Source organism: Oryctolagus cuniculus, chromosome 6, assembly GCF_051225735.1.
Source record: "Oryctolagus cuniculus isolate XC-2025 breed Fujian yellow rabbit chromosome 6, ASM5122573v1, whole genome shotgun sequence".
In the NCBI taxonomy this organism is placed as follows: Eukaryota; Metazoa; Chordata; class Mammalia; order Lagomorpha; family Leporidae; genus Oryctolagus; species Oryctolagus cuniculus.
This window is the reverse complement of record NC_142872.1, coordinates 82076954-82099737: the sequence shown is the minus strand read 5'-3', so window position 1 is coordinate 82099737 and position 22784 is coordinate 82076954. Positions and strand designations below refer to the sequence as shown.

Sequence of the window (22784 nt, the reverse complement as noted above, 5' to 3'; positions counted from 1 at the left end):
ATCACTGCTCCACTCACTGGGAGCGGGCCACAGAAAGACAGTTCTCCAAACGTGGGCTTTCCAACTGCCACAGTGTTACCCGCATCATCCATCTCCTATTTCCTTGGAAACACTGCCCTCACTCCAGGCCCATTACTTCTTTACTTGTTCACATCGTACTTGAAAACCTCAACTCTTCATATAACCTGTACTAACACTCTTGGCCCTATAAGAAGTAATGTAAGCTCAGTGTCACAGCGAGCCAATGACATGCCAGCATCATGGCACTGAGAGCAAACACCAAAGACACAGGTCAACATTCCTTGGTCTCCCCTTGTAGAACTTAAGATCTGTCTGGGTGAGGTGGGAAAAGTCTCAATATTGCAGCAATCGCTTATTTAAAATATTCATCTGCTTCCAAGTTACACAAACAATTTTAATGCAAACATTCAATAGGGCAGCTTTCCCATTGCTCCCAAGATTTCAGCTCTTTCTGCTGCTGTTGGCATAGGTGGCTTCACTCCATTCTGTCTTCTTTGGACCATGACAGAATTCTGTGTGTAGGAATAAAATAAGAAGAATTCACAATCAGTCATGTTTTAAATGCTATACACTTTTCAGGAATTTGCTATTGTTTCCTCAAAAAGAATGTTTTAAAAACCAAGTTAAACCCTACAACCTGATTCTAAGACTCCAAATAAATGTCTTCAAATTATTAAGAATTAACTATGAGAAACGGTGACTTGATCAGCCCTCGCCCTGACTGTTGATGAACAACTTAATATGTTATCCCTCTTAGTATTTTTGTTTGTTTGTTCTACTTAATACTTTTGGTTGAATACTGTAACCAATACACAATTATTCTTAAGTGTCAGCACTTAACTGAAAAGTGATTGCTGTTAAATATAAGAGTGGGAATAAGAGAGGGAAGAGATGTGCAATTCGGGACATGCTCAAAATGACTTACCTCAAACGGTAGAGTTAGAAACATACCAGGGGATTCCAATTCAATCCCATCAAGGTGGCATGTACCAATGCCATCTCACTAGTCCCAGTGATCAATTTCTGTTCACAATTGATCATAATGATAGGACTAAGAACCAAAGGGATCACATAAACAAGAATAGTGTCTGCAAATACTAGCTGATAGAATCAAAAAGGGAGAGAACAATCCAACATGGGAAGTGAGACACACCGCAGACCCATAGAATGGAAGATGTCCTAAACAGCACTCTGGCCTCAGAATCAGCCCTTAAGGCATGCAGATCTGGCTGAAAAGCCCATGAGAGTATTTCAGGCATGGAAAGCCAAGACACTCTGGAAAAAAAAAAAAAAAAAACTAAATGAAAGATCTCTGTGAGTGAGATCCCAGTGGAAAGAACAGGTCATCAAAGAAGGAGATACCTTTCTCTGAAGGGAGGAGAGAACTTCCACTTTGACCATGGCCTTGTCTAAATATGATCAGAGTCGGTGAACTCAGGGGGCTTCCGTAGCCTTGGCAGCTCATGACAAGAGCCTAGGGTGATTACTGATGCCATAAACAAGAGTGTCAATTTGTTAAGTCAACAACAGGAGTCACTGTGCACTTACTCCTCATGTAGGATCTCTGTCCTTAGTGTGCTGTACATTGAGATTTAATGCTATAACTAGTACTCAAACAGTACTTTATACTTTGTGTTTCTGTGTGGGAGCAAACTGTTGAAATCTTTACTTAATGTATGCTAAACTGATCTTCTGTATATAAAGAGAATCGAAAATGAATCTTGATGTGAATGGAAGGGGAGAGGGAGTGGGAAAGGGGAGGGTTGCGGGTGGGAGGGACGTTATGGGGGGGAAGCCATTGTAATCTATAAGCTGTACTTTGGAAATTTATATTAATTAAATAAAAGTTAAAAAAAAAGAATTAAATTGAAGGGATTATTCTCACAGGAACATTCACAACAAGTGGCATGGAATAATAATGGGTAAGCACAAGGGTACAAGAATATATGAGGGGCCATCGCTGTGGCATAATGGGTAAAGCCACCGCCTGCAGTGCTGCCATGTCATTGGCTTGCTGTGCATCCCATATGGGCGCTGCTTCTAGTCCTGGCTGCTCCACTTCTGATCCAGCTCTTTGCTGTGGCCTGGGAAAGCAGTAGAAGATGGCCCAAGTCCTTGGGCCCCGGAACCCACGTGATAAACCTGGAAGAAGCTCCGTGCTCCTGGCTTCGGATCAGTCCAGCTCCAGCTGTTGTGGCCATTTGGGGAGTGAACCAGCAGATGAAAGACCTCTCTCTCTCTCTCTAACTCTGCCTTTCAAATAAATAAATAAATCTTTAAAAAAAAAAAAAGAATATATGAGGGGACTTCAAAAGCTTCATAGAAAAGTAGAGGTAAAGGATAAATTTTGGTACAGAAAATTTGGAAATCCATGCATAATTTTTTCATAAAACATATCTTCCATGAACTTTTTGAAGACTCTCTAGTATAGTTCACCAAGAAGAGCTACTAAGTAATGACTAAATGAAACCAACAGTCCATTTAGCAAAGAGAAAATAAATAGCTGAGTCCAGTTCTTAAGGAAACAAAAATTATACATCAACATCTTATGAAAAACGTGATCATTTTAACTCCCAGGGATGGCAGTGGGAGAAAAGGCAGAAACGGAAGTGTACTGTGACGTCTCGTGGAGGGGTAAGTTATAGGTTCTATTCATCTCAGAGTTATTTTTTTAGGGCTGCAGACACATACATACTTAGTAAGACTCACATTGAAACTGCATTTTTATACTTTACAGTAGGATGAGGTATCAAGAGCACTCAAGGTCTCTTTAGGGCTGAAATAACACAGGGAAGACACAATTGGAAAGTTAAGCTTCACTAAAGCCATCACTGGAGAAAAAAGGGATTGTGGGTACTAAGTAATTTCAGGTCTCAGTTCCAAGTCAAAGAGATGGGTTTTCAATGTAAAGCTAACCAAGCGAGGCTTACCCAGAATCTTCGGCAATTTTTGTACTTCAAGAAGTAACTGGAACACCTTTCTTTGTCATAGTTGTTTTCATCCATACACCTGGTAGATGCATCAGATTCCTTAAGTATGTAAGAGAGGCATCACTTAAAACGTGGGATGGGGTCCAAAACAAACAAACTCTTCTGAAGCTGCTTCCCCCTAAATGAACAATTTCACATTATGTGCTTTTTTTTGTTCAATTTAAAGGGTGGAGTAGACACTAATAAGAAACTGAACAATGTGGTCAATTATCTCAGCACTTTCTGCTCAGGCAGACATTTCTCTTTTTCACAGTCAGGCCCAGTATTTTGAATAACTGAATAACAGGAATTTGAGCCAAAATACTAACTGGGATCATCTAATCCAGTAACCACTTAGCAAGAAACTAAAGCAAGGCACAAAACACTCAAAATGTCTTCTCAAGAGAGTTGGAACTCAGTCTCCCAACACACAATCAACTCTCTTGCTTTTCCAGATTCTCACTTTGACTTGAATTTTGATCTTAATGTTGGCATGGGGATTCCAAGTAAATCACTATTAACTGGTCTACATCAAGTCACCCTAAATTAACACCATTCATCTCAATGTATTTTGGGCTACTAGTCATTCCAGAATGCAAGTAAACAATTTATGTATGTCATATTGATTGATGTCATGAACATCACTTCAAAACCAAAGTGAGCAACATCAGTCTATGAGTTCAATGGAGAGTAGCTGCCATTTGGGAATTAAGAGTAAAGCCGTCTCAACCAGAAGTAGACTGGAGAGCAAACTTCAAAGGGAAGGGTATGAATGTGAGAAGTCATCTAGTAGAAAACTTTAATGAAATGGGTGGGTGATTTCCTTCACAGGCATAAGAAACATGTTCTATCTAAATAAACAGTAAAACTTTTGAAAACTGAGCTAATATACAGAACAAAGCTAAATTCTATGCCAAATATTTAATGAATGTATATTATTTAGAAAATGTTCATAGGATTGGGGAGATATACAATTTTTCACAGCACCCATAAGAAGACTATTTTTCAAGGGTGGCAAAGCTACATGTCAGTATTGAGGGTCATACCAGATAAATGCCAGTGAAAAGGTATTATCACAGCAAAACCTTTTGTTTATAAGATACCTTTGTGAAAACCTTTACTTTTTTTTTTTTTTTTAAGATTTATTTATTTACTTGAAAGTCAGAGTTACACAGAGAGAGAAGGAGAGGATGAGAGAGAGAGAGAGAGAGAGAGACTGGTCTTCCATCCGCTGGTTCACTCCCCAGTTGGCTGCAATGGCTGGAGCTGTGCCAATCTGAAGCCAAGAGCCAGGAGCTTCTTCCAGGTCTCCAACATGGGTACAAGGGCTCAAGGACTTGGGCCATCTTCCACTGCTTTCCCAGGCCATAGAAGAGAGCTGGATCGGAAGTGGAGCATCCGGGACTCGAACTAGTGTCCATATAGGATGCTGGCACTGAAGGCAGCAGCTTTACCCATTACGTCACAGCGCCGGCCCCAACCTTTACTTTCAATAGGCTAATTAATTCTATTACTAGTCCATTATTCTTAGCCAGGTTGGCTCAAGGACAAGATGAAATTACTGCTATTAAAACCATAAACTGGGGCCAGCACTGTGGCATAGCAGGTAAAGTCACCGCCTGCAGTGCCAGATCCCAAATGGGCACCGGCTAGAGTAATATAAGATGGCCCAGGTCCTTTGGCCCCTGCACCCATGTGGGAGACCCAGAAGAAGCTCCTGGCTCCTAGCTTTGAATCAGGCCAGTTCCGGCCATTGTGGTCATTTGGGGAGTGAACCAGCAGATGGAAGATAGCTCTCTCTCTCTCTACGTCTGCCTCTGTATAACTCTGCCTTTCCAATAAATAAATAAATCTTAAAAAAAACCCATAAACTTTAGATATAATAATAAAATGTAATTCCCTCCCAATTTTTGAGGTTTTGACTAAAGATATTTTCCTCAGTGTTACATATGCCTGTCTAGTTTTACAGTGATGACTAAATACTTGCATATTATACAGATAAAAAAAATGAAGAAAAGATGAATATTTGTTAGCTAAATTGTGAATATCTAAAAATGCTCTGGTGAAATAATCACAGCTAGCCAGAGTATTTTTTGTACAGAAATAACTTGATTCAACAACTGCAGAAAACAGATGTCCACAAATTTAGAAGAAGCCTGCTTTCCCAACTTAACACTCGAGAAAATGAAAAACAAACTACCATACCAACAAACAAGGATTCACGTCAGGATCTCGCAGCCGCCGCGTTACCAAGGGCATGGTAAGAGTCTTCTTACTGAAGGGACGTAGGGGAAAAAAAGAATTAGGAAATCAGTGGTAGAAAATCAATCAATAAATCTCTCAAGCCTTACAAGTTCTTGAAATTCAGTTTTGGCATCATGATCACCTAGTAAAAGACTTTGCATATACTTTATATTTTGAGAATAAAGACTTGGATATGTATATGCATGTGTGTATTTATACTGTCACTGGTACCTCAACATCGAGGCCACACTGGAATCTTTCTATCCAATAAGAGAGATGAGTCAAATGTAATTCAGTTCTAGTTTACACTTGTTTCTTAAGTTTAAGCAACTAAAATACTAACAAAACTAACATCCACTGATTACCATACAAAATAAAGATTTAATTTAGTTGTGCTCAGCTTTAACAAAAAATCTTTTTATCAACTAAAGGATCAGAGTGCCTATCACACTGTGTGACCAGCACTAAGGTAGCAATACATCAAACAGGCAAGTTAACACCTATAGAGGTTTTGAAAAGACATGTTAAAATTTTACTTTCAGTGCCATCTTCTACCTCAGATTTCTCTTGGTTAAAAGAAGTCAGGGAGTAGTAATATTGTTCAGTAATCTTCCAACTCAAATCTTAGAAATTCAGCTTTGTAAATGCATTTACTGATTAAAGATGATCACAGTTCTGAGTGTCAATTAGTACAAGTAAGTGCTCTACTCAGGTAATATGTATGTCTACTATATCCCAGGGAAATCGCTCTCTCCCAAAGAGTCAAATGAAATTGACATATGTCTGTTATCCTCAAAGAAATATTACAGAAAAAAACTGAAAGAGAACACTCAAAAAAGAATAGCGGGGCCGGCGCTGTGGTGCAGCGGGTTAAAGCCCTGGCCTAAAACACTGGCATCCCACATGGGTGCCGGTTCAAGACCCGGCTGCTCCGCTTCTGATCCATCTCTCTGCTATGGCCTGGGAAAGCAACAGAAGATGGCCCAAGTCCTTGGGCCCCTGCACTCGCGTGGGAGACCCGGAGGAAGCTCCTGGCTCCTGGCTCCAGACTGGCGCAGCTCTGGCCGTTGTGGCCATCTGGGGAGTGAACCAGCAGAAGGAGGACCTCTCTGTCTCCACCTCTCTCTGTAACTCTTTCAAATAAATAAAATAAATCTCTTTTTTAAAAAAAGAATAGCTAAATACCCCAATTATTTCAGTGATTTTGTTTGTTTGTTTCAACATACTATTAACAAACCATCCACAATATTTCAAAATGCTCTGGGTTAAGGAGCTGTTTTAATTTATATTTTTAAATTGTTTCAGTGTAATCATTCTTCCACCTAAAGCTTTAAGGAGAAGCCAGCAAACAAAGCAGTGCAACCTACCAAACTCCACTGAATAAAATAATACACTGGTCAGTATAAATAGCTAGTGGTCAGAATTTTTGTATGAAACAGTTCCTAATTTCCTTGGCCAAGATGGGACCATCAAAAAAAAAAATCAGTCATATTAATGTAAATAAAAGATACTTCTGGAAAAAACATCAAACCAAGGAAACTCCTAGTAACTGGAGACAATCTCAATCAAGATTCACCCAGTCACATTTCTTGTTATGGTAAAGCTAAGGGAGACCAACGTTTGCAAAGATGGAAATGGGATTGGCTATTCTGGAGTCCTTTAACTTTCCACGACTAACTAAACATTTCATGCTTTTCACTGAACAATACATGAAAATAATCAGCCAACAGAAGCAGCTTGGCAAAAAGGAAGCTCAAGATGCTGTCCAATTATATCTGGAAGCTCCTGTCCTGAACAAGATGCTTTTGCAGGGTGAATTCTTCCTAAGAAGAGATGCTGGTGCTACATAAATTCACAGCCTTCTTTTTATATTTACATCTATCTTATGAGGCCAGACCACAGCACCCTGCTCAGCAGTCTATACGCTTCGGATAAGATAATCTCAACCACCATCAGATGCAGGGAAAGATTTCAAGTTTCGTGTTTTACATGAACGTGTTCTACTCTATACTTTATCATCATCATCAGTGAGAATTCTTCAACAGCAACACTTAGGCACCATCACATGCCCCCGAGTCAGATCTGCTGCGTGAGTTTATTCACAGCGCTTTTCTTCTTCCTTCCGGATTTTAAAAACAAATCACTCTAGGCTCGTGTTTCCGAAGGTCACCTCCTCTGCACGAATTCCTTATCTACTACCTAGAAACGCAGAGGAATGTCAGTTTACAGAGAGGACCGGAGGGGCTCCACTGGAGGCCCTATCGACCCCTTTTGGAAGGCACAGTCCCCCCAAAATGTCACACGGCTCTGCCAGCTGCAGAGGACGGCAAACAAGAAAACCAAAGATTTCAGGAAGGGGCCGCAGAACCTCCGCACGTTGGAGGAACAACTTGAAATCCACTCTAAAGGGTAAACTGCTCCACCAAGTAGCCGGTTCCCCACACGGTCGTTCTCGGCCCCACTCTCCCAAGCACCTCAGAGGCAAGGGGGAAGGGAGCGTCACTGAACACTTCCAGGCCCACCGGCTGGTAGTAGCAGCCGGAGCAGGATCTGCGGCTCGGCCGCGTCCGGAAGCCGGGACCCACCGCGCCGTTAACCCACTGAGGGTGCAGAGGTCAAGCGCACGAGGTCGGGGGTGGCAAACCGGAGCGGGGGGTGGGGGAGGGAGATCGGAAGAGAAACTGCAGAGATGTCAGTCCGAGGCTTCGCCGCCTTCCACGGGGCTGCCGGTCAGAGTCTAGTCGTGGACGGCGGGCCCAGGTGAACGCACCTTGCTTGCCCCCCACCCCCACCCCGACGCTCCCGGGAAGGTCAGGGTGCGAGGAATACGCCGGGAATGGGGGGGGAGGGGGTGAAGACAAGCGATCGCGCTTCCAAGGCTGGGGTGGAGGACGAAGCTAGAGCTGGGAGGAGAAGGTGCCCGCACGCGGCAGCGGTCACCTTCCTGGCCCGGGCCGCACAGACCCCTGTGGCGAGAGGAGCCGCGTGAAGGGGGTCCGCGCTGCGGCTAGGCCCGACCAGGAGGAGACTAGAGGCCCCCGGGGCGGCCCAGGTGCACCCTTCTCTTCCCGCTTCCCTGCAGCGGCCGCGGAGGGAGGGGCGGGGAACCACTCACCTCGGGCCGCCGCTTCGCCACCACCCAGGCCGTCTCCAGCTCCAAACACGTCAATGGCTCACGCAGCAGGACCTTAAGTAGCGCGCACCCCAACATGCTGCCCCCGCTCCCCGGCAGCCGCCCGCCCAATCGGCGCGCGCTGCAGCCAGACTGACAGGCGCGTAGGACTCTGAGCGGCGGGGGCGGGCGGGCCTCGCCCCGCCCCCGGCTGGCGGGAGGAGGGCCAAGGCGGGAGGAGTGGGCGGGACGGGGCGCGAGGCCCCGCCCCCTCGCCCGCCCCGCCGCGCCCCCCGCGCCGCGGCCTGCTTCTTAACACTTCGGCTTGACGGGCGACGCCAGCGGCCAATCGGCCTGCCGGCCCGCGGCGGCGGCAGCGCGGACTGGCCGGCCCCGGGGCGGAGCTCGCGCGGGGGGCGGGCGCAGCGGCGGGTGGGGGCTGGGGGCGGGCCGGCGGGAGGCGGGGGCGGTGGCCGAGAAGGCCGGGGGAGGCGGCGGTGGGCGCGACGTCGGCGGCGGCGGCGGCGGCAGCGGCGGCGGCAGCGGCAGCTGCAAGTTGGGCTGCAGGGGCAGCGCATACACTACAATGGCTGCTGGAAAGAGGCGTAAGGAAACAATTTCCAGGCCCGCCGCGTCCAGCCCGAAATATGAGAAAAAAATTATTAGAAATTCCGCGGGCGGTGTAAAGGCGGCGGACGGGCCGGAGGGAGGATGTTAAAGCCCCGCGGTGAGTTCTCCCGGGGTCCGGGGCGGCGGAGAGGCGTTTAGCGGGAGAAATATCAGGGTTATTTAAATTATGGGACTAGCCGAGGGGGCAGAGGAGCAGCGGCGGCGGCAGGAGGAGGAAAAGTTTGTGCTACTCTCAGCCCCTGCTCAGGACCCCAGAGAGAAAAATAATAATAAAAAATAAAATAAAATAATTCGGCGGGGCTGCGAGGACTCCCGAAGTCGCTTCTGACAGGGCAGGGGGCGATGCGGCTGGGGACCTGAAGGTGAGGTCGGTGGGAAAAAAAAAAACGTTTTATAAAGGGTCTGGAAAGTTTGGAAAGTTTTCCTCCTCCTCCTCCTCCTCCTCTCTGGTGCTGTGAATATTGTGACAGCGGCAGCGGCAGCAGCGAGAGCGGAAGACATTAGAGACCCGAAAAATAAGGGAAAAATTAATATAAATTCAGTTTTGAGAGTAAACTCTCCGCATTTTCCACCAAAACATCCCGGGGGAAGGTCGCTTCCCAAAGGGCCTGGCGGAAACCCGCGGTCGGCAATATTTGGGGGGCACTTTGAGTGACTTGGGGTAACTTTGCCCCTTTTTCAAAAGAGGTTTTTCTTTTCTGGAGAAATGCATTTGTTTTGTGCCCTTTCCTCAGGTGGGCGAGCCGGGGTCGGGGTGCGGGGTCTGCGGGAGGTGTGAGCCCGGGGTGTGTGGCTGCTGGGGGGGGTAGGGGGAGGGGGTGCTAAATGAAAGCAGGAGATCGGCACACAGCAGGGACAGCTTGTTGTCAGTATCATAAACAACCAAAATGGAGGGAGAACTCAGGCATATAACCAAATAAAAATTTTTAAAAAATCGCAAAAAATCCCTAAAACTCCGGGATGCTCCCCCTTTTCTCGCTAAAGGTAAAAGGACGAACCGCCTTTCCCCTGAAGTCCATTTTGACTTTGCAGGGACCAAGGAGTTAATATTTATTTATTTTTTTAAAACTTTCGAAGGGCAAAAAGCCTTTTATAACTCAACCGACAATGAGAAAACGTGAAAATCCGATGCAAGAGAAGCAGGGGGAGGGAGGGGGGAGGTGTTAGTGCAGAAACTGCTAAACTTATTGGTAATGGGGACTGATCTGAGATAAGATAAACACTATATTTGCTATTTTATAACTCCCTTTTAATGATCTTTTCGGGGTTTGGTTTTTTTTTTTTTTTTTGGTGGAAAAAAAAGTGATGCCATTTTCTTAATAGAGTTAATATGTGTGATTGGAAGAATAAACCTTTCCGGCTGTAGATTGCATTTTCGTCGCATTTATGCTTCAGGTTTTGTTGGTGGCTCCCTCCTTTCTTTAAACTGGGCTCTCCAGAGGAGGGGTAGAGAGGTGATGGTGTCCAGAGTCTGGACTGCCAGACTCGAGGACCTTTTTGGGGAGGGCTGGGGGAGCTGCTTGGTTTTTCTCTTCCTGACACGTTTGCTTCACCTGTTCATCCTCCCTAAAGAATGTTAAGCTGAGGTTTTCTGGTTTTACGTATAGACAAGGATGGTGCCTCTTGCATCACACTGATGTTAGTGGGAAAGTGCTGCTGATGTTGGTTCCACGTGGGATATGGGACAGAGCAGGGCATTTTAAAGGGACAGCCTCTCTTTTTTGATGGTTCTCATCACCTACACAGAATCACTGTTTGAGGGACCAGCTGCAGAGGTGCTGGGAGGGTGTGGTAAGGGAAGAGCCTTCTCTTTCCATTACTCAAGTGCACCCACCTTTGGGAGTGATGGAGGGAGAGGGGGGATAAACAGACTGCAGGGAAGGTGTGTGTGTGTGTGTGTGTGTGGACAAGAGTGTGTATCCAAGCTGCTGTTTTGTGTAACATGCCCTCCCAGGAACTTTTCATGTTACATCGCTTTGCTTTGGAAGCTGATTTTGGAAGGAATTGTGGAAAAATGGAAATAGTTTAAGGTGTGTGGTGTAATGGTATAGCATTATTGAACAGTTATGAATTCTGTGCAGTGAGATCAAAAAGCTATGTATGCCCATAATGTGATTTTACAGCCATTTTGTAAAAGCTGTAAAATACCTAATATTCACTTTAGCTTAAGCTATATTAAGGATTTCTGGTTGAAACTTACAGATAAAGTGATGAAGATTCTTTAACAGTGTAAGCAGTAAGACATTTCCTTGGGAGGAAAAAAGCACACATACCAGCACCATGGAAAAGTTTACATCTATATCCATTTTTAAAGCCCATCTTAGACATAATGCTGTAACTTTGAACCTTTGAAATGAAAAGATTTTTAAAACACTGAGACCTCTCAGTTTGCATCTTTTCAGTTGAATTTATTTGTGTTATTTAACAGGAAATGTTTACTGATCATGAGCTACTATCAGCTTTTACGTATTAGATTTCCACAGCATTTTCCAAATTTAAAATATTTAAGTTGTTAGACATACTGTATGTGGGAATTTAGGTTAATCTGGAATAGAAATTACTTGTGTTCTGTTTTCCGCAGGTATTTGGAGTTTTCTAAAATAAGCACCTATTTTCCTTTGTTTTTATGATTTATAGACGTGAATTAAAATTTGAGCTGAATTTTTAGACTCCTTATACAGAATGTTTTCTGTTGCCATACTGTTTAAGCAAAGCATCATTTTCTAGTGTGTTGTATGTGACCTTGTGTCCACAAATGAGTTATTATCCGCACCTTCCTGTAAATACCTCCTTAACAGTATGGCATTGGTGTAGTGTTTGAGTACATCATCTGTGGTTTCTGACTTTGGAAGCAATTATAACTTTCTGAGGACTCATTGAAAAATTAACCCCATGAAGCACTGTTAAACCAAAACTGATTGGAAAGGGATTAAGCTATCAATGGAGCAGAGGAGTCCCCCACCCACCACCAAGGTTCTGTGCAGAGGTTTCAGAATGCCATTGATGCTTAACAAAACCTTTGAAGTCTGTCTTACATGCTCTTTGTATTTTGGCTCAGGATGGTGACACTGACTCTTAAGTAGTCCCTCTTATGCTATGCTTTTCAAGTAAATGAGACTTTTAGATTTTGAATAGTTGCCACTATGGCAAACTAGATACTGATAGCAACTCAGTGTCTATAAAAGTGAAGGAGAAGTATTTCTGCCAGTTATACTAAATCATTGGGTTATTTAGATTGTTCCCACACTTCAAGTCACGATTAGCTTATTGTCAGCCTAAGGAAAAGTGCTGGTATTGTCATTTTTTTCCCTCTCTCTTTCATTTGATGGTATAACTTTCTTCGTGTTTGGATTATATACAACTAGCTACTTGTCTGAATTAGAAGATGTGTTCGTAGAGCACAAATATTAAATCTGTGATTCCTCAGACAATCTTAGATAGGGCACAGCACAGTAATGTGAACTGGTTATATTGGTCTTTCTTGATGCCTTAGAAATGCTACCTGCTGAATATCCCTTGTCTGAAAATAACATTAAATTATGCCAATTTACAGAAATAATCTAAAGATATTATATACTCAAAATCTTTATTTTAGTTAGAATTAGAGAAATTTCTTAGACTGAGAATCTTACTTAAAATTTACATTACTAATATTGCTATTCAAAATTCTATAAAGAATTGAGCTGCTGTGGAAGATGATTTTATTATAAGTGTGGGGTAATACTGATAAAATTCTATATCTGTATAGTTAGTATAACCAAAATATTTTAATATAGATATTTTACAGTTAGATAAATTAGTGAGTTTGCTTTCATCAATACAGTTTGAAGTTTTTAAGGATATTCTTTGTGTTTTAATATCACACAAAGATGGTGTTTTTTTCCTTCATTTTTAACATAATCCTGGTTGTTACTATATACATTTTAGTTTAGTATTTTGGAAGTTTTCCTTTTTGAGGATTAAATCGTTGTTTCCTAAAGCTAATATAATTTCCCTGTCTTAACAGATTTGAAAAGCTGGTAGATAACTAAAACATATATCTATAGTTATCCTTTAAGTTTTGTTTCAATAATTATTTGTCTCTGGAGCTGTGTAATCAAAATGATCACCTTTTTAGGAATGTTTTGATATTTTTTCATTTAGAATCTTGTTCTTTGGAAAATTAAGATATATGAAATATTACCTCTCTCTCTCTCTCTCTCACACACACACACACAGAGAGAGAGAGAGAGACAGACAGACAGACAGACAGACAGACAGACACAGCCAAGAAAAAAGAAGGGAAGTTTTTCTGAAAAACTACCTAGAATGCTTGGGCATGTGTTCTTTTTGATGTGTTTCCAAACTTATAAGAAATATAAATTTGTTCCCCTTCTATTGATAACATCTTAGATGTTTAGTTGTTTAAGTAAGGGCAGAGTTTCAGCAGGAGAGAACTGAACTGTCCAGCAAAAAACAAGACAGTGAATGTGTTCAAGGTAAAAGGGCTACAAATTGTCCCTTGAGCCATTTTTAAAAATGTTTTAAGATTCTGATAAACACCTTTTTTGAAGCATTAAATAGTTTGAAAGTATATTAGTTACTGCTCCAAAACAAAGGTGGACCTTTAATTTCTTTAATTTTAACAGGAATTAATATAGGCAGCATATTTAATCAATTAGTAAGTGTTTAGGTAACCTTGGAAATGTATTTACAAATAAGTTAAATGTGAGGGCAGGGTACATCGGATTGACGAACTATAAAGTTATCCGTGATTTCAGAATTCATGTATGGGAATTCTTTTCCCTCTCACCGTAAGAACATTTTAGAGGTAACTAATTTTTAGTTTTTGTATTTATTTCATTGCCTAAATTTTTTGAAATACACAAATCTGAAATCCACCCTGTTACTCCATTTTATTTATATCAGGGAAATGTTTGTATCTTATATGCAAATTTAATTGTTAAATTTAATTTGAAGAATTAAATGAAAATTTTTAATTACACTCTTTTATAAGATTACTATTTCAGAGTTTTTAACATTTGAAGTTAGGAGAAATACATGTGTATAAAACCCTAGTAGAAATATAGAGGCATAATTTGATTTTTACTTTTAAATTGATTGGCCTGCTGCCTGCTGGTTTGCATTTTACCTAGTGTGTACACCTGTCTGTGCCTCCTTTTTTCAGGGTACTGACAGAGAAGTGGTGTGGAACTGCCAAGGATACTTGAGCAGTTTTGTTTTCTGATTTTGTGTATGTACTGGTGTTTTTTGGTCTTAAAGATTTTGCTCCTTAAAAAAAATGCTTATCAGAATACAAAATTTTTCTCATACTACAGAAATAAGTTAATTTTAAAAAGCACAGTGGTATGATACTACATTAAAATTATTACTATATAAAAGTCCCTGGATGCCTTGTAAACAGTGTTACTGCAGGATCATGGCATGAAGACCAAGCACAGTGTGTGTTGGGAATTGGAGATGACTACCCAAGAAATGGGTGTGTGTAAAGAATGAATGAACTCACACAATTAAATCTTGGGTTAAACGGATAAGCAATTTGCTTAAAATATTTTTGGTCTTGTTTTTAAGTAGGATCTTTTCCTAACCTAAAAATATTGAAAACCTAGAAATGTAAAGGTGTTAGAAAACAAAAATGTGTTTTAAAAATTAAGAGTTTGAAACAATGAAAATATAAAACAACAGCCTAAGTGTGAACTAAAATATTCAAAATTGATGGTAAAGAACTAGGGAGATAAGAATTTCAGAATAAAATAGCAATTTATAAAAAATGTGAAATTCGACTTATGTGACTAAAGAACCACCAACTTAAATTTACTTAAAAATGGAATGATAATTGGGAAGATTATCTGGGAGTATTTTTAACACAAATTGCTAGTTTTATATTGACTCGGAAACAGCTCTACAAAGCCTCCTCTTCTTATTTTCTTAGATTTGAATCAAACTAAATTAAATTCTAGGAATAACTTGTAGTGGCTATTTGGAATTCTTTTTCAAAAAATAAGAAAAAATATTTTCTGCTGTTTTTAGAAAAGATATTGAAGATTATTTTAAATAAGTACCTACATGAAGTGTTCTGAGACCCTTAGAAACTATTGAAAATTACCTTCTTCATTCCTTATCAGAAACTTAAATTTTCCTTAAGTTAAAGAATAGTTTGCTCTGTGCAATTTTTTTTTGAAATTTGGTTAATTTTTTTACAGATTTGATCACATTGAAAAAGCTTTTCACAAGATGGAGATAAGAACATTTTGCCAACGTTTTTTAGTTTCTGGAATGTGTTTAGGTGTTTGTTGTGGACTAAAGGAATTTTTCTTTCCTATTTATTAATCAGCAGTTGATTTTTCTAAAAGGACAGTTTAAATCTGTGACTGTTATGTTCTGGAGTCGAGTTTGCCTTGGTATCAGAAAAAATTTTGAGAATGGAGGAGGCATCCGCTCTTGAAGGGCATGGGAGTCCGTACCCATCGTGGCTGATGTGCCATTGCAGGGTCTTGAACCCTTCCTTTTCAAGAGTGAGAGCCTCATTTTGACTCTGAGTTATTGAATGGCAGAATTAGTGTCTCCAGCCAGTATTGGAATGGCACCTGATGAATGCCTTGATAATTTATAATTTCCTATCTTCTAGTTTCTGCATATGAGAATGTTAGCTCTCAGAGTATATGCTACAGCTGAAGAGCAGCATCTGTTTAAAAAATTATGCCCCTTTAATCAATTAGAGCCTAAAAGATACATTTTTGGAGACCATTAAGCTAGAAATCAATTAGAAATGGGGAATTTAGCCCTTTTGCAGAAAGGCAAAATTAGAAAGTATTACAGTCAATTTTGTTTGACTATATTAGTAGTAAACATCAGTACAGTTGTTCTTGATCAGGAGAATTTTCAGAAGTTGAACCTGAAAGCTTAACGTAATTCAGGTGTGCAGGTTCACAGTAGCACCAGTTGAATTTTAGTCTGCTGGATTTTCTCAGTAACTTTGTTTTCTTGTATTGTCTTTATGTTAGAATTACATAGATCTCACATAACTTCTCATCATATCCTATGAAAGTTATAATAAGTAGGTTTTATTTTTATCAACTTTAGGCAGAGAAGTAAAAATACCATTTTATCTGAGAGTGTATTCCCTTTCCTAAGCTGCTTTTTTGCATCTCCTATATAGAATTACTCTAAGTGTTCCATTCCAAAGAAGAGAAATTAGCTGCTACTTTAAAACTAAATTTGTTATAGATTTTTAGTTTATGTGGGAGTTGTCAATTTATATATTTTGATAATACCTATTATAACCTTTAAAATAAATATTCATATAACCAGTTTGTCTAATTATAAGCTACATTTCAAATGTGAATTTGCTTTCCTTGTCCCTTTAAAATTGTTTTCTAAATAAATCTGAGACAGTGTTTTTCATGTGTTTTGCAAACTTGTTACTGAGGTTATTTAATGGAATACAGTTTCAACCTATATTATGTTTTACTTCTAAATATTAGTATTTTTTTTGAAAAATCACTATTTAAATCCATAGGGTCTCAGCTTTAAAATAGAATTGGCCATACAATAAAGCAAGTCAGTGATAACAAAAGTGATGGAAACAGTCCTACCGGTTCTTATTTGGAAGGAAAGTACCTTTGAGTACAGGGCACACTGAACAGGAGTTTGTGACATTTCATGCTCCTTTTTCTTGCTCCATAAAACTTGAGCATCCTCAGAGCTACTGTCCTGCAAACAAACAGCTAATTGAACAGGTATCAGCTTTACCTTGTAATGTGATCTGCTTCAGTTGATTTTAAAGTAAAAGGTGTAAGCTGGACGTTCCTCAGCAATAATTTGGCGCATATCACATTCTAAAAGATACTGTATGTAAAATAGTGTCATAAGTGTTTACACAAATCAAAAGCGAGTTATCAAGCAGTAAATTTCTTTAGACATAGCATGAAGGTTTAAACTATTTAACTGCATAACTTGATTTACTGCTGCAATATATGGAATTTTAACTGAAAGAGTTATTTTTGTCTCAAACTCTGTGTGTGTGTGTGTGCGCACGCGTGCACACGCGTGCCTAGAAGTTTGTAAACAAGGTGAATACATATAGAAGTTTGGCCATCTGCACAAGTTTGTAAGCATCTATCCTTTGACAATTAATACATTTTTTTTCAAACACATAGTCAGTATTACTTCAGAAATTAAGGTATATTCAGTTACTTTAGCTATTTTTCATAGAAAAGTGGTGATGAATAAGTTAGTACTGTTGAATGTCTGTTGGACTTGAAATTTGTAATCATTCAGTATTTAATACTTTTCATGATATTTTAATTTTTTCAAAGTACTGTTACAGTTGTTTTCTTTAAAAGCCCTTCTTTGGGGACATTATAGCCTAATTCAGACAGTTATTTTAAAACTCTAACTTTGTAACTACTTTTATTTATAAGAATATTCCTTTTCCCAAGCTTGTATTATTAAAAGAAATTCCTGTCTTGGAGCACTTTTAATCATAGCCTGGATTATTTTTTTAAAATACATACTAAAGATACAGTTGCTCTTCCTAAACGTGGAGTCTGATGTGGTGCTTGATTTTAATCATACTCAGTTCACCTTTTATTGGTCAGTACAGAAAGAGGACGAGAAAGCAGTTTGCTGTGAAGTGCGATTTATCACATTCAGAGGCTGACTCATAATAGCTTTTCTACCATGCATGATACCTCTGCCAGAATTAAAAGGAATTTCTTAATTAAAACCAAAATACTCGTGGGTCTCAGAACTGTTTTCCTAATCAGATTTCAGTCACACTTGTGTGCGTCCATTGGCCATTGCCAGTGTTCTTGCTGTTTGGGTCTGTTTTGTTCTCAGTGCTGCCACCCTGTGTGTGGCAGTGCCTCTACTACATGCACCAATTTTCTGTTCTGTTATTATCAAGCGACAACATCCAAAACCACTTCTGGACAGTGAGCATACATATTAACATGAGTGTAGAAGGGACGGTGTACACAGAAGACTGTTCCTGTGTTTGATGCTGTACTGAGCCTAGATTGTCAAAAACTTACACTTTGAGAGGTGTGGTATTCAACTGCCAAGAAATGAAACTTGGGACTTTTTAAAGGTAAATACTTGTATTAGTTTCATCTGTCATTTCACTAAAGTGGAGTATAGTTGGACTGGAATTTTAAATTTAGCTTGAAACTGGTCAAAATAATAAAGCAGAAGTCGTGATCTTTCAAAGACGAGAGATGTTACAAGATATTTTAGCCAAGTGTTACTTAAAAGTTCTTTCGAGTAAAAACAAAACTAAAAATGAGCAGAAAAAGGAGGCTGTTTCTGTTTAAAAGAAAAAGAAACTTAACTTGATTTGTTAAATTATGCCCTGAATCATTGGCCAGCATGACTTTTAAATTATATCACCTAAAATACTTTGAATATTAATGCTATGCTTAAGCCATGGAGTACTTATCTATTTTATCACATTTAATTTTCACAGCAGTCTGTGAGATAGGAAGTGTAAGCATATTGTGAGTGTAAAAGGCAATAAGGACTTCAGAAATCAGGATTCTGTTATTTTTTACAAGTAAGTCTTTATAATGAAAAGACCATAAGAGCTAATCATTGTACATTGGTTTGCTGGTGTAAACCTAAATTATGTCCATATTGAAGTTAATGTATTTATAAAATAATAAATTTGTGCAAAAATAAAAGATTCTGGCATAAAGTTGATGTTGAGTAAATAACTCAAGTTAGAAAGTATAGTGTGTCTACTTATTTTTAAAATATGCATAAGGAACTAGGGGAAATTTATAAACTTAATAATTTAAAGGAGATTTTTGAAAATATAAATGAACTTTGTTTTACAGTATGGATTTTAATAGGCACAGTTTTGTTAATTTTTGCTTTCAAACAAAAAAAGCCATCCACTTTCAGAATAATGAACCAACATTTATTCCAGAATTTTTGAATGGTTTTAGTTCAATAAACATTATAATTCTGTATCGGGAAAATTGAAAATACTGCTTAACTTGTTTAACTTTAGATGTTAGACTTCCAGGATAAAATTGTCACTGATGATCTTCCCATCCAGAAGAGTTGAGAGAATTTAATACAGTAAATAGTATTACCCCAGTTATTAAAAATAACAGATTAAATTCAAGATCTCCATTTGGAAATTCACGTAACCATCCCCATAGTTTGGGGGATTTAGGCCCTGTGTCTTCCTTTCTGTCTCCCCCAAATACACATAAATACCCATTGAAATTTTTTTAACTTGATTGAAATTGGGAATGATTAAATATTTAATCAAGATCAAAGTATTATCATCTTGAGAAAAGGAAATAATTTTTTAAAATTCTGTGCTCTATCTCATTTTTTATTCTTTAAAGCAACTTAAAGATGAGTCTGAATCAGCTGAACTTATTTTGATAAGGCAAAATGAGAATTGTCTGGACTTGTGTAAAATAGCAAGACTTTTGACTGAATGATTATTTGAGCGATCTAAAATATAAAATACAATTATAGACTCCCAAGTTTCTTGCCAGTTCCCAACTCTAGATGCTACTATCTAGAGTGATTACTGGTGTTTAATCAGACATTGATAGCTTCTGCAGTGAGACAGTGAGACAGGTTGTGGTTTGCATTTGCTTTGCATCCTATTTACTAAAACTTTATTCTTTGTTCCCAATGGGAGCCAGAAGTGGGGAAGAGTACCTCATGCCACTTTTTGGTTACTGGTATATGCCCTCTGCTTTTTCCATGCCTTTTTTTTATGTCTTTTGGATGTTGGATTAATGGAAAAAAAGAGACCACAAAGTGGTATATTTTAAAATGCGACATGAATGGCCCAGACATTAAAATCTATACGTATCCATGGGAGGGAGAGGGCCCTGAAAAGGGTGTGAGTTAAGACTAGGCAGGAAGAAGGGAGGTTCAGGTGGAAGGAGGTTGGGAGGCAGAAGTGTGCTTGTCCACAGCCACCAAGAAGACCAGTCTGACTGGAGAGGGGGGTTTGTAAGGGAACAGTGCAAGGGAAGACTGGAAAAGTATGCTGAGGCTGATTGTGAAAACCTTGAGTTACCAGCCTGGGAAATTTACTCTGTGTACTATGGAAGACACTGCTGCTGATTGAGCAGGGGAGGATGAGTTAGGAAAATGAAGTGGATTTGAGATCCAGAGTAAATTGAGCCCATGGATGTGAGACCAGAGTTCTCGAAACATGAACATACTCAACCTTGCAGCAGGGGTCCCCCTGCCAAGGCGGAGACTCAGGTCTTTATTGCTAGGTCCACTCCCCCTAGAAAGTTCTAAACATGGATTTTCCAGTGCTTCTTTGCTGTAGCCATTTGGATCTGGATGAATGATAGGCATCTCAGAGTCTCAGGTCCCTCCAACAAGCAGTTCATACTTATGTAATGTTATTAATGGCCCTATCATTCTTTTAGGTCCCTAGTCACCAATCCACTTCTCTGTGTTCAGTTGAAACTTCAGTTTTTAGGTTTAAGACTTCTGTTGTGGAGACATTAACAAAGTGGACAGAGGAAAGAGACTTAATACCCAGTGGATTCAATTCCAGGGTGGGAGGGATGGTGGGGGATGCTGAGAGCAGGGAACGGAAGGGATGAGCAGCCAGCAGGTGTGGCACAGTCAGGTTCTTGCCTGGCACTGAGCAGAGGGCATCATAGTGAGTGGAGAAATGACCAAGAAGGCTGGCAGGGGAGGCTGGTGCCAGGATGTATCAGCTCTCCAGTACCATGCCTAAGAGTTTTCATTCTGTTGAGAAAGGGACCCTCAGGGAGTCAAAGCACAGTGGTTAATGATGTGTCTGTACCTGTTTCTCCGTTCTCTGGTCCTTTGCTCATTCCTGTCTTCATGGTCCCTCAGCATGTGTTGTCCTGGGCCTCCTTCCCTGCCTGCCTCCCCAGAGAAGACTGGCACACCTGGTCGGTGTAAATTCCGCCTGGCTCTTCTCCGCCTCTGGATCCTCCTGTAGTGGTGCCTAGCCCTCCTGCGGGGGCTCAAGGGGGATTTGACTTCCCTAGGGAGGCTGGACCCATGGCTGTGAGCATCTTGCACTAGGACTGCTGGAGCCCATTACTCCATCATTGCTTGGGTCCTTGTGTTATCTCTCGCCCCTCCCCCCCAGGAATTTCCCATTGCTTCCCTTCCATCTCAACTCTTCCTTCCCAAACTGACATAGAAGACCTCTGCCTTCATCCCACCCCCTACTCAAGTTGGTGTCAGGCTTCCTGAAAGAGCCATCTACATGTGGTCTGCTTCCTTCCTCTCTCCTTCCTCTCTTTTTGTTTTTGTTTCTGAAGATTTATTTATTTATTTGAAAGGCAGAACTAGAGACCGACAGAGAGAGAGAGAGATCTTCTGGTTCACTCCCCAAATGGCCTCAATGGCTAGGGTTTGGACCAGGCCAAAGCCAAGAGCCTGGAATTCCATCCAGGTCTCCTGCATAGGTGGCAAGGGCCCAAGCCACCGTCTGCTGCTTTCCAGATGAGTTAGCAGGGAGCTGGATCCAAAGTGGAGCAGCCAGGACTCGAACCAACATCTATATGGGATGCTGGTATTGTAGCAGCGGTGGCTTGATTGTCTAAGCCACAGTGCCAGCCCCATCCTTACTCTTTTTTTTTTTTTTAAAGATTTATTTATTTATTTATTTGAAAGAATTACACACAGAGAGAGAGGCAGAGAAAGAGAGAGACATCTTCCATCTGCTGGTTCACTCCCCAGTTGGCCACAATGGCCAGAGCTGCACTGATCCAAAGCCAGGAGCCAGGAGCTTCCTCCAGGTCTTCCCATGCAGGTGCAGGAGCCCAAGGATTTAGGCCGTATGCGACTGCTTTCCCCGGGCCATAGCAGAGGGCTGGATCAGAAGTGGAGCAGCTGGGACTCAAACCCATCCCCATATGGGATGCCGGCACTGCAGGGGTAGCTTTACCCACTATGCCACAGCACCAGCCCACGTCCTTACTCTTTAACCATCCTGCCTGCGTCGTCATTTGGGGCCTGCATTTGAAGAGAACATATATTGAAAGTTCCCAAGTGCCAAATCTGGTGGCATGTTTTCTGTTTCATTCCCATGTGGCCTCTGCAATGTTCCACACCCTTTTCAAATTTCACCTCTGGCTTTCCTGCCTCTCCCACTCCTCCTCTGGCACTTCTTTAGCACTTCCTTTTGTGGTTCTTCCACCCGTCACTAATCACCAGGGCTCTCTAGGTCCCCTTCTCTTAGGGTGTACTTTCCCTGAGCACCAACTCCCTCTGCTCCTGTTCCTTTGGCTCACAGTTTCATGGGAAGAAAGCCTCATACCCTCCTCTCTCCAGGACCTCCATACCTCTTGTGGTTTGCACTGTCTCTACGTTTATGTTCAGGACACCTTTCTTCCCATCTCTTACTCAATGTGCCTGCCACCCCGGATCAGGTACTGTGTACATCCCTAAGCCAGATCCCCACCACCACCACCACTGAGTAAGGGAAACGGCAGTAAGCAGGACACCCTCATATTGCAGCAGGTGGTATGAGGGAAGTGACATGAACACAAGCGTGAAAAGAAGCCTAGCCTTAGGGACTGGAGGGAAAAGGACCCTTAGAGACAGTGATCAGAGGAGACCTTGATAAAGGAACCTTTGTGTAGAGGAGTGAGGGGTGTGAAGGGACCAGCTACGAGGACTCAGGACTCTTACATTCAGAAGTGCTGGTGCAGAGTAGGAGGGGCTCAGCACTCTGGAGACAGGAGGAGCAAGAGCTCCTGTCATGCGCAGAACTCCTGAGCAGAGTGTAGCTCCTCTTGCAGAGTGGCTGTCACCTCCAGTCTTAGCCTCATCTG

At 41.1% G+C, this 22784-nt stretch overlaps 2 protein-coding genes across 7 annotated transcripts in view; one reads left to right on the top strand and one right to left on the bottom strand.

Annotated features, from left to right (window-relative positions):
- Positions 1–394: 394 nt before the first annotated feature.
- CHCHD7 (coiled-coil-helix-coiled-coil-helix domain containing 7) lies at positions 395–8398 on the bottom strand. Of its 2 annotated transcripts, none has more exons than XR_011389998.2 (4): positions 8350–8398; positions 5196–5265; positions 1384–3050; positions 395–1296 (listed from the first exon to the last, which is right to left on the bottom strand). XR_011389998.2 is itself a non-coding variant. In XM_051843753.3 (4 exons), the coding sequence occupies exons 2-4, from the start codon at positions 5247–5249 to the stop codon at positions 429–431; spliced, it is 258 nt and encodes an 85-aa protein (XP_051699713.1). In that variant the 5' UTR covers positions 5250–5265; positions 8350–8398; the 3' UTR covers positions 395–428. The 2 variants fall into 2 exon arrangements, 1 of the variants encoding a protein (XP_051699713.1); XM_051843753.3 differs by having other exon boundaries at positions 395–533; positions 2952–3050.
- A 446-nt stretch (positions 8399–8844) lies between these two features.
- Positions 8845–22784, top strand: part of PLAG1 (PLAG1 zinc finger) — a 50712-nt gene continuing 36772 nt past the window's right edge. The window contains exon 1 of one of the 5 annotated variants that reach the window (XM_017341312.4): positions 8845–9073. The gene's annotated coding sequence lies outside the window, so the exon portion shown is untranslated. The remainder of the gene's footprint in view (positions 9074–22784) is intronic. The other 4 variants (XM_017341313.4, XM_089335262.1, XM_002710501.6 and 1 more) reach the window with 4 other exon arrangements.